The sequence below is a fragment of the Diaphorina citri genome, unplaced genomic scaffold (genome assembly GCF_000475195.1).
Source record: "Diaphorina citri unplaced genomic scaffold, Diaci psyllid genome assembly version 1.1 scaffold550, whole genome shotgun sequence".
Lineage (NCBI taxonomy): Eukaryota > Metazoa > Arthropoda > Insecta > Hemiptera > Psyllidae > Diaphorina > Diaphorina citri.
Genome location: NW_007377984.1, coordinates 69977 through 86381, shown reverse-complemented (window position 1 = coordinate 86381; position 16405 = coordinate 69977). Strand labels below are relative to the sequence as shown.

General features: G+C 36.8%; 1 protein-coding gene across 1 annotated transcript in view; it reads right to left on the bottom strand.

Moving 5' to 3' along the window:
- Positions 1-643: 643 nt before the first annotated feature.
- The window catches only part of LOC103509983 (dentin sialophosphoprotein-like), a 20110-nt gene continuing 4348 nt past the window's right edge, over positions 644-16405 (bottom strand). Inside the window, exons 4-6 of the mRNA XM_026824163.1 lie at positions 6350-6462; positions 5029-5190; positions 644-3066 (exon numbers count right to left, since the gene is read on the bottom strand). Coding sequence (XP_026679964.1) covers positions 1827-3066; positions 5029-5190; positions 6350-6462 — 1515 coding nt within the window. The 3' untranslated portion in view covers positions 644-1826. The remainder of the gene's footprint in view (positions 3067-5028; positions 5191-6349; positions 6463-16405) is intronic.

Below are 16405 nucleotides of genomic sequence, written 5' to 3'. Positions count from 1 at the left end.
CCCGCCGTGGGACTTTTTCTTCAAAGTTTCGCAGAGAGCGCCACCATAGGAAAATTTTTTACCCATAACGTGGCGCCACCTGTGAGATATTTTGGAACTACGTATGCGCTTATTTTACGCGGGATTTCTGTTTTGTTTTCAAAAATTCAAAAGTGGTAGGTACCTACTTTTGGTACGTTGAAGTTTTTGAGAAGTAGACCTTTTCATTCAAAGGGACCTTCAGATTCTTCGAGAAAGATTTAAAAAGAAATTTATTGATAGGTATCACAGATGTTAAGCAACGTCAGCATTGGTCATCACATAGATGGGAGGCTGATTAAACAATTTTTTCGTTGTTTTCCAACTTTTTGGAAAGTATTTTGGTATAGGTCGCGGGTTCGATTACCACCCGGGGCGGATTTTATCCTTGGTCTTTCTGGGAAAGGCTGGCTTTCTCCTATTCGCTTTCGGAACGATAATACCGAACAGATCCCTCCGTCAAACGTATTTAAAAAAAGTATTTCAGTAAGAAAGGATAGGTACCTTCCTCCCCTCCTTACTATAGGTAGTTCCTTCGAATTTGGATTGTTCCTAATAGGGGACCACAACAACAACTACAGATATATACCTACCTAAAAAAATCAAAAATAAAAACAACAATTACTTTTGTTTTACTTTTTGTTGATAGAATCAAAATAGTTCTCTTTATTAAACTTTTAGATGTCGAGATATGTTCAGACCACAATATTTGAGTTTGGACATTCCAAAAACAAGGTCTTTTTAACAAGGGACTTTTCAGTCCCCTAGCTGAATAACATGAGGCCTATTCTGTGCTACAATCAGTTAAGACAAAATAAATCTCTCTTCTCTCTCCCTCCTACTGCTCTTTCTTCTCTCTCTCTCTCTCTCTCTTTCCCTTAATCTCTCATTACCTCAATATGAACCCCTCTTGTTAAATTTCTCGTAATACCTACATAGGTACCTGCTTTTTGTCATAGGCACCTCCACTGTCCATACAAGCATACAAACAAACATAATGTCAAATGTTAGACAAAGTATGTAAATCGGCTCGAAAGCAACAATGTACTTGAATTATACATCATAGCAGACTTAATTTTGACCAAAACTCTCATCCTATGGTCCGAACATGAACTCAACTTAAACAAGATGATAGTTAAACTAACAGAACACTTAATTTACAAAATATAATAGAAAGCAAAATAAAACTCATTATAAAACAGAGCAAGGGGGGGGGGGGGGTGTATAAATATTTGTACAAAAATTGGCACCATATTAAATTATAAATAACATACATTTAGATAAGAGTTTATAAAACATAGAGAGAAAGAAGTGACGTGAGGCAGTCTGTGAAAGAATGACCATTTTTCAACAGAAAATTGCAAAAAATGGGCCTTCTTTCATAGATGTCCTCATTTGATTGTCCTATGAACAAAGACTGTACCAAGTCCTATGAAACTAGTGTCATTCTCACATTGACTTGGAGTGGGGATTTTATTTTTGAAATAGAATCCCGGTCTGAGTCAGATATCACAGGAGTCATCAATACACATTGGTGGCAGAAGAACGCGCGACTACAAAACTAAAACCTCTGATGATCTTGCGATTTCAAAATTTACACTCACAGAATTTCGGTCTGCCAAAATTTTGGAGTTTGACATCCTTTACTCTAGGCCTAGGACGGTATAATATGTATAATGTATAATGACTAGCTGTTTGAGTGTTGGAGTCGCGCGCGGGAAATTCAAAATAAATAAAACACAGGGAAGACATGGGGGAGACGTTGCAGGTATCACAGTAATGGCTGACATTGGGTTTTGACTTGGAGCTCAGAACATATCGTTAGACTGACAGCTACTCTTGTCTAGTTCAGTACGTAGTCCGTTCTGTACCTGCAGCCGTCTGATTCTAGACTGGAGACTTTCACACTTGACCTCACTGCAGCGTGGATACTTGCTTCCATTGATAGCTTTGATCTCCCGGATGACAACAATATTCCCATTCCTCTCCTTCATTAGTTCCAATCCAATACACTTCCGTCCATTAGCAGCAGGCTTGAAGATGGTCAGCGAGTTCTTATTCCGCAGAGGATGAAATCCTTCCTTAGCAGGATCTACAGGTGTGGTGGTAAAGCGAGACAGCGCGCGGGCAAATGAACCATCACACTCTCTGGGCCATACCCTGGTGTTTGTTTTATTCCTGTATGCTTCCCATACATTGTAGCAGGAGGAGTAATGGCGATGATTCTTACTGTACATCACATCCAATGTATCATCCAGGGAAATGATACTGGAGCGATCACTGGAGGAGTCCAGAGACATTTCACTGATGGAATCACTGGCAGAGTCACTCATGGATGAGTTATCCGAGGACATGGAACCATAGTTGGAGGAGGGAGGGGAGGAGGTATCACTCATATCATCAAAGATGAACAGTCTCTTGTATTTGAACAATGGATCATCATCAATAACAACATTCTTACTGAACTTGGCATCTAGTTTGTATCGCACCAGGTTAGGGACAGGCATGGTTTGCATGCTTGTTGCGCGACGTAGGTTACTCTCTTCCTTATCATCTTTGTTATTCTTGTTTGTATCATAATCCAACTCTTCTAGTTTCTTTACAAGATCTTCCATATTCTTCATGAAGGATCGCCGTCGTTCGCCATTCATACCTTTGGGTGTATTGTCTTTCTCTTTGCTACTTGTAGAATCATCTTGCTTGTTGCTAGCAGTCTGATCTGTATCCTCCTTGTTGTTTGTCTTGATTGGTGACAGATCTTCTGCTGTGGCTTCTGATTTCTTCTCCTCATTGTTTAGTTTCCTATTCACCAGAGGACTGGATACAGCTCTTACTGGTGTACTCGTACTTTCATTGGCAGGACATTCAGTTTGTTTCTCAGACGCTAGGGGGTGCTCAGGTTCATCACCGTTACATGTTGTGACGTCACTGGTGACGTCATGACTGGTGTTGTTTGTCTCCACCATGTGAGGGGCGGGGGGAGGAGAAGGGGAAGATACTTGGGAGAACCAGACATGTTCCAGACATTGCTTGGCACTGAGTCGGTCACTGGAAACAGAGGAACGAAAGGATATTTGGTTAAAATCAAGTTACTAATCGTTTGGTTGGCAAATGCCACAAGGAGATGGTTCAGGGAAAAGATAACAGACTCACAGGACCTCCCAGTTAAGGTGTCAAGATCATACAAAACAACAAAGAATTTCGTTTCCAGCATTCTACGTAAGTACCATGTTCGTTCTCGGAACGGCTGGCTTTCTCCTATCCTGTCTTCCTTCTCTCTTCAATTTCGGGACGATAAGATCATAGCAGTTACAGTTCCTTCTGTCAAACATCTTGGAAAAAAAAAAATACTGGCCTGTGTAAATCAAATGGGCGATGTCAAGGACAACCCTTAACACTGTTAACTCTCAGTGGAAAAATCGGCCATAAGTGGTTTGTCAGAAGGTTAAGAACCTCCTCATCTATAAATATTAATATAAATGGATACGTTACTTGTACTCAGTGATTCTGGAAAATCAAGTTCAACAATGACTTAATGGAATGAAAAATGAGAGAAAAAACTTGAAATAAAACAATGAAAATTTGTAACAAATACATACTTATTGTAAATTAAGTACTCTTTCTACAGCAGTTTAACGAGATCTGCTACTTTACTAGTTTCAAGTCAAAAGGAAGTACCTAAGAAGTAAGCATGTTGTTAGATTACATAACAGGCAAATAGTGAATTACTGGAGAGAAAAAACTTGAAATAAAACAATGAAAATTTGTAACAAATACATACTTATTGTAAATTAAGTACTCTTTCTACAGCAGTTTAACAAGATCTGCTACTTTACTAGTTTCAAGTCAAAAGGAAGTACCTAAGAAGTAAGCATGTTGTTAGATTGCATAACAGGCAAATAGTGAATTACTGCATGTATTACTCTTCTTCTTTTACCATGTCTTTTTCCACTTACTTGATGCGCCTCGGTTTAGAAGATTAGAACCCCAACTTTTTACCTCCATCTGAAGGATAAATTAGAAGATTAGAACCAACTTTTTACCTGTTTCTGAAGGATAAATTAAAAGATTAGAACCCCAACTTTTTACTTCTTTCTGAAGGGTATATTAGAAGATTAGAACCAACTTTTTACCTTTTTTCTGAAGGGTAAATTAGAAGATTAGAGCCAACATACTGGCCTGTGTAAATCAAATGGGCGATGTCAAGGAAAACCCTTGACACTGTGTTAACCCTCAGTGGTAAGATCCGCCATGGTTTGTCAGAAGGTTAAGAGCCTCCTCATCTACTATAAATATTAATATAAATGGATACGTTACTTGTACTGAGTGATTCTGGAAAATCAAGTTCAACAATGACTTAATGGAATGGAAAAATGAGAGAAAAAACTTGAAATAAAACAATGAAAATTTGTAACAAATACATAATTATAAATTAAGTACTCTTTCTACAGCAGTTTAACAAGATCTGCTACTTTACTAGTTTCAAGTCAAAAGGAAGTAAGAAGTATGCATGTTGTTAGATTACATAACAGGCAAATAGTGAATTACTGCATGTATTACTCTTCTTCTTTTACCATGTCTTTTTCCACCTAATGCGCCTCGGTTTAGAAGATTAGAACCCCAACTTTTTACCTCTATCTGAAGGATAAATTAGAAGATTAGAACCAACTTTTTACCTCCTTCTGAAGGGTAATTTAGAAGATGAGAACCAACTTTTTACCTCTTTCTGAAGGATAAATTAGAAGATTAGAACCAACTTTTTACCTCTTTCTGAAGGGTATATTAGAAGATTAGAACCAACTTTTTACCTTTTTTCTGGAGGGTAAATTAGAAGATTAGAGCCAAAATTTAGAAGATGAGAACCAACTTTTTACCTCTTTCTGAAGGATAAATTAGAAGATTAGAACCAACTTTTTACCTCTTTCTGAAGGGTTTATTAGAAGATTAGAACCAACTTTTTACCTTTTTTCTGAAGGGTAAATTAGAAGATTAGAGCCAACTTTTTTTTACCTTTTTCTGAAGGGTAGATTTTTCTGCGACGCGGATGTATGAGAGGGCGAAGAGCTTGCAGAGCCGCCACTGGTTTTGCAATCCAATATCTGAGAACTCTGACTGAGATCCAGAGGCGGAGGTATGGGCTTCAACTTCTTCACAGTCTTGTGGTGATTCATGCTGCGAACATTTCAGTAATAAATTGTTAGTTATGCCGTTAATATCAACCTATTTCTTAGTTAAGTATGGCGTTAATACTTACTACCTATAGTTGATATGAAGTTTGGGAAAAGCAGTTTTGCAAAAGATTTCGTTCAAAGACCAAAACTTTGGCTAGTACACGTCAGAGAGAGGACTTTTTTAAGAGGATTGATCTCGGGAATCGAACCCGCGACCTAGCGCTTACAAAGCAAGCGCCCTACCTTACAAGCCATACCTAAGCTAAGATGGAAACGCCGACCCCAAATAGAATTGGGATAAGGTAGAAGAAGATTTTGAGCCAGAGAGGGCGTTGTTTCTTCATACTTACCTACCCAACTCTCAAACAGTGTATCCGATTTGTCTAAACGACATCGCACATTTTGCGCTCCAGTCACATACTCATTTGGAGTTGTAAAATGGAGTGAGACGGATTTAGAAAACCTCGACATTTTAACCAGAAGCTTGATGACAAAATTTAGGTAAGCTAATTAAGTGATCTTGATTTGGGACCAGACTTTTTTTACACTCTTATTTCATTTTAATTTTGTACTAGGTATCCTCTTCTCTCCACATTCTATTCTATCATTTTCTCTCCTCCATTCTATTCTATTCTTCATTCTACTCTATTCTCTCCCATTCTACTTTATCCTAGATAGGTATTTCTATTCTCTCCCATTCTACTTCATTCTAGATAGGTATTTCTATTTTCTTCTCTCATTAACTTCATTCGTATAAGCTTAACCCATCTTTTGGGGCTGTTTGCCCCTATACCTAAGCCTCGGAGTGGGCTTTTTGTAAATTCCATTCTATCATTCTATTGATAGAATTTATTCTATTCTTTTTTTTTTTTTTTCCAAAGAATGTAATTTTATTTGGTTCTTTACAATGACATCAACTAACGTTACAATTTAATAAGAATATATTATGCATTGTGATTTGTATGTTAGTGGATATACCCCAACGTACCATAAAATACATGAGACCTTGTTTAGACTGCTGGGGTAAAGGGACTTTTTAGTCTCATTCGAGCAGGATAAACAAGGCATATTCTATACTATTCTATTCCACCTAAGCCTCAGAGTGGGCTTTTTGTAAATTCCATTCTATCATTCGATTGATAGAATTTATTCTATTCTACCTGAGATCTTTGGGTTCCTCGCTGTCGCTGGAATTGGACGTGGAGTGTTGAGAGGCAGAATTGTCCATGGAGGTGACACCTAGGTGTGGATGTGTATGCTCTTCCATTGTGAACTATAGGAGAGGGGGTGGGGATAACTTGAGCTGGCGCTGGAGGGGAAGTGATGTGGTGGGAGAGAGTGACAATAGGGGAGGGGGGAATTCACCTCATCTGAAACAATGGACAGTGTGTATTTGGTTACAAAGTTTAATGGAATGTCAAATATTAGATGAATGTTGCAAAAAGTCCAGAAAATCTGAGATCAAAACTGTGAAAAGTATCTTTAAGAAGTGAAAATGAAATTTAAATTTGACATGAAGTCTTTTCTTGAATTTTTGGCCCCACCTGGAATCGATCTCTTGAAAGCTAAACTAGCACCGATATAAGTGGCTGGTACCTTGGTGGGCTGACCATTTGAACACTTGGATCAGAGTAGGTAGTAGGTACAAAAGTAATACCTATTAATTAAGAAGCAATCTTATAAGCGAAAGAATGAATGACTGACTGAGTAAAATGCCTTAAATACCTACCTAATAAAATAATGCATGGAGGAAAAACGCTACCCTATTACCTATTGCAATTAGATGGAGAAGAATCACCAATATTCATGCATTGAGTAGATACCTAGGAAATAAATTGATTGTGAATCCATTGAATGTCCAAGTTGAACAAATTAATAAAACACACAAAAAAATGCATAAATTACCTACTTTATGAACTTGAGAATTCTTCGAAAATTCACGCACATTATGGCCAAGTAAGTAGGTATTGTTACTGGATTTGAATTCACTTCCTACCATTGTGAAAAAAATACACATTTATTTGCAATGTTCCTTTCATTTCTATCATAGGTTGACTACCTTATGGGCAAAACAAAATTGGAGAGAATTTAGAGAAATGAGGAAAAAAATCTAAGAAATACCAGATGCATGTAAAAACGTTCAGTTTATACGTAAATAAAATGGACAGTTTTATTTTTACTTTTGTAAAAACAGGTGACATTCTGTTATGTTTGATTCTGATTTCATTTCAAACTGTGAAATTACAGACTACACATCTACCTATCTATTGGGATTATAAATAAAATGGACAGTTTTATTTTTACTTTTGTAAAAACAGGTGACATTCTGTTATGTTTGATTCTGATTTCATTTCAAACTGTGAATTTAAAGACTACACATCTATCTATTGGGATTAACATTGGTGTGATTTTCAAACATGAGGAAAAAAAAAATATCTCTTACTTTGGCATCTTAATATGGTACAAATCTACAAATATCTGACAGTTCAATCTAAAATAGCAATACTTAGGTTTCAGGTTTGAATAATTTTCAGTCTTTTTATTTAAAAAAAAAAATCTAAATAATGTATTTGGTTACAACGTTTAATGGAATGTCAAATATTAGATGAATGTTGCAAAAAGTCCAGAAAATCTGAGATCAAAACTGTGAAAAAGTATCTTTAAGAAGTGAAAATGAAATTTAAATTTGACATGAAGTCTTTTCTTAAATTTTTGGCCCCACCTGGAATCGATCTCTTGAAAGCTAAACTAGCACCGATATAAGTGGCTGGTACCTTGGTGGGCTGACCATTTCAACACTTGGATCAGAGTAGGTAGTAGGTACAAAAGTAATACCTAGTAATTAAGAAGCAATCTTATAAGCGAAAGAATGAATGACTGACTGAGTAAAATGCCTTAAATACCTACCTAATAAAAATAAGGTTTTTACCTAATAAAATAATGCATGGAGGAAAAACGCTAACCTATTACCTATTGCAATTAGATGGAGAAGAATCACCAATATTCATGCATTGAGTAGATACCTAGGTAATAAATTGATTGTTAATCCATTGAATGTCCAAGTTGAACAAATTAATAAAACACACAAAAAAATGCATAAATTACCTACTTTATGAACTTGAGAATTCTTCGAAAATTCACGCACATTATGGCCAAGTAGGTATTGTTACTGGATTTGAATTCACTTCCTACCATTGTGATGAGAATTCTTCGAAAATTCACGCACATTATGGCCAAGTAGGTATTGTTACTGGATTTGAATTCACTTCCTACCATTGTGAAAAAAAAATACACTTTTATTTGCAATGTTCCTTTCATTTCTATCATAGGTTGACTACCTTATGGGCAAAACAAAATTGGAGAGAATTTAGAGAAATGAGGAAAAAAATCTAAGAAATACCACCAGATGCATGTAAAAACGTTCAGTTTATACGTAAGTAAATAAAATGGACAGTTTTATTTTTACTTTTGTAAAAACAGGTGACATTCTGTTATGTTTGATTCTGATTTCATTTCTAACTGTGAAATTAAAGACTACACATCTATCTATTGAGATTGACATTGGTGTGATTTTCAAACATGAGGAAAAAAATAAATACCTCTTACTTTGGCATCTTAATATGGTACAAATCTACAAATATCTGACAGTTCAATCTAAAATAGCAATACTTAGGTGTCAGGTTTGAATAATTTTCAGTCTTTATTAAAAAAAAATCTAAATAAAACCTTCTCTTCTTTAAAGTTCAAAGAAACTATAAGAAACAGTCAAATTGGAAAAGAAGACAGAACTTTTTTCCCCATTTTCCCAATTTGTTGGCAGTTATTTTTATTTTTATTTTACCAACAGACCTAATACCTACTACCTACTGAAATAGCCACATCACTTATCAATAACAAAAGAGTTGCTAAGAGTAAAAGGTGACTATGTAAATGAGAAGGCACCCATCACTATGATGTTAGATTAGTGGTGATATATTTAGATTTTTTCCAAACCAAATAGCTAGAATTACTCATTACATTACGAACAACATAATGCCTTATAAATTGCATTTACCTACTTGTGTACAACTAGCTGTATACGTCTTGAAAGTATTATTTTCTCTATACTTCCAAACCAAATAGCTAGAATTACTCATTACGAACAACATAATGCCTTATAAATTGCATTTACCTACTTGTGTACAACTAGCTGTATATAATGAGAAGGCACCCATCACTATGATGTTAGATTAGTGGTGATATATTTAGATTTTTTCCAAACCAAATAGCTAGAATTACTCATTACGAACAACATAATGCCTTATAAATTGCATTTACCTACTTGTGTACAACTAGCTGTATACGTGTATACGTCTTGAAAGTATTATTTTCTCCATAACAAAAATTTGTATTATTTTCTCCATAACAAAAATTTGGTTAACTTTATTATGGAGAAAATTACTTTCAACAATCGAACTCTGGAATGTGTTTCTATGAATTAGATTGAAATTATAGAATAGTTTTTCTGAAATCTATGAACTACTTTCTGGGGTCGGGGTGTTATTGCTCTTGCTCTTAGCATTATTGGATACTGTTGAGCAAACAATCTCCAAGTAACTGGACTAACTGGGTATGCTTAGATATAACACACTGTAACATTGGGTTGTAGACTTAGCTGTGAGTGTAGTCTGATGTACTGAGACTAGAGTTTGAGAGAAAAAAAAAGTCAAGGGCATGAAAAAGATCAAAAATTGATGAACAGTTAATGAGATTGTAAAAATGGGGTTGGGTATTTCATTTCTAAAGATGGATTTAGAAATAATGATGAGTCACAGGATGTCTGGAAATTCTGAGAATTAGAAGACCCGAAGAAAAATTACTAAAAACTACTAAAAAAGCAATCCAATAAAAATAAAACAAACTACTGACAGGAACAATTCTTCTGAGAATTCGATGATTTGAGTCCTAATACAGTTTACACAAGCTTCATTGACTTGCAAGACATACCACACGTGCCTACGTGTTTGTACCTCTATGTTATCATGACGACACTGTCTAAATCCATGTAGAGCCTAAAAAATACAAAATGTAGGTAACCTCAGTTGTAAAAAAAAAGGATGGATGACGAAAACTAGACTGACAGCTACTCTTGTCTAGTTCAGTACGTAGTCCGTTCTGTACCTGCAGCCGTCTGATTCTAGACTGGAGGCTTTCACACTTCACCTCACTGCAGCGTGGATACTTGCTTCCATTAATAGCTTTGATCTCCCGGATGACAACAATATTCCCATTCCTCTGACCAAAATGAGTTCCACATTTTCACTTTATGATCTTGCATTCTAGACTGTTTGCTTCACCATACTGAATGTTGTAACATTTTGTATGAATTTGATGAAATTTGGCAAAAATGTCCTGAGTTTGATGTTAATTTTGCCACTGAGGAAATTTGCTCATCTGATTTTGGGCTTCAGTTCGATAATACCAATGAAGAGTTTGTTTAATTTTGATGGAATTTTGTAAACATGTTTAACAAACAGTGGACATTTGCTTGGTTTAATTTAGGCAAATTAGTGAATTCTAAAGGTCACTGAAGTACAAGAAAATAAATGTGTTCAAATTGATTGTGAGCAAAATAGGTACACGAAGAGATATTGGAAATTTGGGAAGAAATCAGTCCTGAAAAATAAATAAGATATAAGTACAATAACAAAAATGAAAACATAAAAAGTAAGTGACAAAAAAAGTTGAATACACTAGTCCCTGATGATATTATTATCAAGAGTTAAGCAATATTCCGCATAGTTCACAGTCATACCCCAATGGATGACTGTGGGGGGGGGAAGCCCGTTCAGTCGCCAGTAACTTATTTCACGAATGACTCCGTATTTCAAACTCCGCAAGTCTGCATTTGGGATGGAGTTGTTTGTGGAATAGGCCCCTAGTGCCCCACATGGGTTACCATGGCAACACAACGGTGACCCTCAGGTGTCAACCCTTCACACAACGGTCTCCAATGTCGCCATATTGACATCTCAAGGTCAGGACGGTAATTGGAACCAGTTTTTATAAATGGCGACCATTTTACTCTCTCCAATGTCGCCATATTGACATCTCAAGGTCAGGACGGTAATTGGAACCAGTTTTTATAAATGGCGACCATTTTACTCTTTTTTTTTCCTGACTTGTGAGAAAAAAATCGGTGTGTGTAGGTGTGAAAATGTGTGTGGTGAAGATTAGCAGAGATAATAGTGAGTTTCCTTGCCGAGCGGAATGGATATATTGACATTTATCGTGTTAATTATGTACATATGTTGGCAATGTAGGTATGTAGGCAATGTAGGTATATTGATAAGTTATTTATGTATGCAGGTAGGTAGGTAGGTAGGTAGGTGTACTACCTACCTACATATCCACTACCCACAGAAACATAAATAACAGGCTCTAGAGTGGAAAGTAAAACCATTGAGGGAGGGTAATGTCAAAGGTATTTTCTACCACCCAACCTCTCGACTCCTTGGAATTAGGGCGCTACTGTTACTGAGGTAAAATTCTTGAAAAATTGAGGACAAAATTTCACGTTTTCCTTGAGATTTGAACCCACAACCTCCTGCTACCAGGAAGAACAAGAAGCCACTATATAAACCGTCGAGGCTATAAAGCCTAAGTAAAGGCAAGATTACTCATGTCTTCAGTTAAACTGGTGATGAAAGAAAGAAAAATTCTAATCCAGTGTAAAGCTTGGGAGTTCATTCATAAAAGTAGGTAGGTAGGTACCGTACAGGTTGTAAATTTTCCAATGGCTATCTAGGTAGGTACTTCTTCGCAGTTATGATTATGACAAGGTCGAGATGTGCTTAGCAAACTACTGTGGGAATATCGAAAGCTCACATAACTATAATGAGTACCTACCAAAGCTCTCATAACCCAAGAGTACTCCAATCTCATAAGCAACACCATAGGTACTCGACTTACAAAACCGGCACCTGGGAGCAGCCTGGGACGCGTTTCGTTCTTGTTGGATCTCATCAGCTAGACGTGGCTCTGCAGGTGCTGGAACTGATATTTATACTTGTGGGGCGCGAGAAAGTCGGAAACCGATAACCTGTCAATAAACGCAGTGTCCATGTCCACACAGGGCTTGGGTTTATACCAGGAGAGACCGCCACAACCTTTTTCCTCCTTTCTATCAAATCCTTTTGATCTTACCTCATTTACATGGGATCCAGGGGACTGACCATACATTACTAGTAATATATTTTCAGCCTTCATATGTATTTGAGTCGGAACTACAACTAGATTCTCCTTGGCTCTATTTTTCGACAAGGTAAGGTACCACCACTATTAGAACCTCGTTCACTATTATTGCCTATTGTTTGTCATTCGTGCATTGGCATACAACTAGTGGGTCTCCCTTGTCCTTAACCTCACCAAATAAGGCACCTACTCTAATCCTCAATTGATACCTATAAAATAAAATAATCATGTACTTAAGTACCTACCAATCACACTAATGTTGATGGATAATTAATTGTACCTACCTATTGACATCTATTAGGTCCTCTTACTATCCGAATGTACTATTATTTTGATCTCCAGTGTAAAGCTTGGGAGTTCATTCATAAAAGTAGGTAGGTAGGTACCGTACAGGTTGTAAATTTTCCAATGGCTATCTAGGTAGGTGCCTACCTACATCTATTAGGTCCTCTTACTATCCGAATGTACTATTATTTTGATCTCCAGTGTAAAGCTTGGGAGTTCATTCATAAAAGAAGGTAGGTAGGTAGGTAGGTACCGTACAGGTTGTAAATTTTTCAGTGGCTATCTAGGTAGGTACGTGCTTCTTCACAGTTATGATTATGACAAGGTCGAGATGTGCTTAGCAAACTACTGTGGGAATATCGAAAGCTCACATAACTATAATGAGTACCTACCAAAGCTCTCATAACCCAAGAGTACTCCAATCTCATAAGTAATACCATAGGTACTCGACTTACAAAACCAAATCAAAATAGTTCTCTTTATTAAACTTTTAGATGTCGAGACATGTTCAGACCACAATATTTGAGTTTGGACATTCCAAAAACAAGGTATTTTTAACAAGGGACTTTTCAGTCCCCTAGCTGAATAATGTGAGGCCTATTCTGTGTTAAGACAAAATATCTACAATCAGTTAAGACAAAATAAATCTCTCTTCTCTCTCCCAGTTCAAGGTCTCTGACAGAGTCAAATGCTTTTCTCAAATCCATTCATCTCTAGAAAATCGTTACTATCAATCTCTTTCTGCTCTCTGGATCTGCAGTTCAAGGTCTCTGACAGAGTCAAATGCTTTTCTCAAATCCATTCATCTCTAGAAAATCGTTACTATCAATCTCTTTCTGCTCTCTAGATCAAGATAAAATAGGGTACACTGTGCCATGTTGCAATGTTGTATCTCGTCACGAGTACCCTAGTATATCGGGACCTCGCCATATTATTTATAACTCTCTAATAGCTTTTAATCTCCAGCTGGATATTTTTTATGTTTCCAAAGTTCGCAGCATTGTTAGTCTGTTTCTCGGTCTTGAGTTGCACCCTCCCTAGAGCTATATTTACGAGCATACAATTTGTCCAATTTCTTGTTCTCCAGATCGATGGGATAGTAGAAAATTCTACCAGCCATTCTATCATTTCTATAACACCTCAGAATAGCGTCGATCAATTGTGGGACTATATTGGGTCGGTTATTTAGCTTAAATAAAGATTTATCTATTTCTATCTATAGTTTATTTGAATTTACTTTCTAATGCAGGAGATTGTTATTGGGTTTACAATGTTATTCTCGTATAAAAGTAGAATATTGGTGTTTTTTATCTGCCCATAGCATAGGTAACTTCGCGTATTTGATAATTGGCTTGCCCGTAAGCCTATATGTATTGTAAGGTGAGAGTTTCTCTCGAACTTGGGATAGGCAAAAGGCAAGACCAATACCACCAAGAAAGTACAAACTAACCGCATGCGATAAATTTCGTTTGTCATGAAATCATGAATATATTACATAGATATCTTGACTATTATGATTGTTCATATCTTAACTCTAGATTTATTAATCCCCCTTCTAGCCCACTTCTAGAATTTGCGACTAATCTGTTATCTATAATATAGAACAGCACTAGAGTGAAGAGAATATTAATAAAATTATACCTAGATAAACGTTAGGTACTAATGCTCAAATTGGAATGTGACATTGAAGTTAACCCTTGATTGGTGAGATCGGGTTTGTCTGACTTTATTTAGAGGTTTTTAGTTAGAGGAAATTGTAATTGCTAAGGCCTTTGTGAAGAGAATATTAATAAAATTATACCTAGATAAACGTTAGGTACTAATGCTCAAATTGGAATGTGACATTGAAGTTAACCCTTGATGGTGTTGTTGGTGTAGTAGCCAAAGTCCCATCAGGTTCTTCCATCCCCATCTGTTACTGGTAGGCCCAGGTGTTCAGCCACTTTTATTGGTTTCAGCCACATATCTATTGGTGTCATTTGTGTTGGCTTAGAGGGGCAATTGAAGAGATGTAAGGTGCCACCAGTGCAGAGGAAGTTAACCCTTGATTGGTGAGATCGGGTTTGTCTGACTTTATTTAGAGATTTTTAGGTAGAGGAAATTGTAATTGCTAAGGCCTTATCGTCCGAAAGCGAAGAGAGAAGAAAGACAGGATAGGAAGCCAGCCGTTCCGAGAACGAACCTCATGGATTTAGGATAAAATCGGCCCCGGGCGGGAATCGAACCCGCGGCCTAGCGCTTACAAGGTAGACGCGCTACCCTTCAAGCTAACTAGACTGGCTGTCTTTAGAAACTGATGAGAGAAACAATAAATAATTTATTGATGAGCTGCCCAGCGTCTGGATTGCCATATGACACAGCATACAATTCAAACAGACATGTCACAATAAAATTAAATTGAAAAGATTAAAAATTTTAAAAGGAATAGAATTTTGGTCAGGTCTGACAGACCCCACCTAACCTCAAGTGTAGGGAAAATAAATGAGTTTTCACAACGAATAGCTTCCTAGTGACCCGAAAGACCCATTAAAACACAAACCCGACCCAAAGTTGTGATTTTGTCGAAAAATGAATACCTAGCTCTCATCTTAAAGGGGATTTAGCTAAAGATCACCTGTAATCGAGGGTTAATAGTCACATGGGTGTATTAAAGAGACAGATATCAATGGATTTAGGATAAAATCGGCCCCGGGCGGGAATCGAACCCGCGGCCTAGCGCTTACAAGGTAGACGCGCTACCCTTCAAGCTAACTAGGCTGGCTGTCTTTAGAAACTGATGAGAGAAACAATCAATGATTTATTGATGAGATGCCCAGCGTCTGGGTTGCCATATGACACAGCATACAACTCAAACGGACATGTCACAATAAAATTAAATTGAAAAAATTAAAATTTTTAAAAGGAATAGAATTCTGGTCAGGTCTGACAGACCCCACCTAACCTCAAGCGTAGGGAAAATAAATGAGTTTTCATAACGAATAGCTTCCCAGTGACCCGAAAGACGCATTAAAACACAACCTCGACCCAAAGTTGTGATTTTGTCGAAAAATGAATACTTAGCTCTCATCTTAAAGGGGATTTAGCTAAAGATCACCTGTCATCGAGGGTTAATAGTCACATGGGTGTATTAAAGTGACAGATATCAACATAAACTGTGCCCCGTTTCATTACCATACTAATGTAGATGTCAGATAGGTTCATGTGCAATAGGTGCCAATTCCTAGCGATATGGGATTAACCTAGATTTTTCTCTTGCAACACGAGGCTTTGAGCAAATGAGCACCAAAAAAGTGAATTTGTCAGTAGTAGACAGAAACAAACTCCTCAAGGTTAACCCTTTTATTGACATGACTGGGCACCACAATGTGAGACTAAACATCATTTAATATAAAATACAAGTACCTATTTGATTAAAAACGTTAAAAATTAGAAACCCTTTCCCAGGCCTTTCTAATAGGAGTTTGTTCAAGAAAGGATTGACGATGAAAATGAAGTTTCAAGTAAAATTGCGACGCCTGAAAGTCCAACCCTATGAAAATGATACGGACCCCTCAAACTGGACCAACTGGAGTCCTGCGACTACACTTTGTGCGACAGATATTAGAGATAGAGTTTTTGATTTCTAGATTTCTAGTGTTTAACGTGTAAATACATAAATAAAAGTATTGGGAGGATGATCAAAAATTTCGTGTATCTTT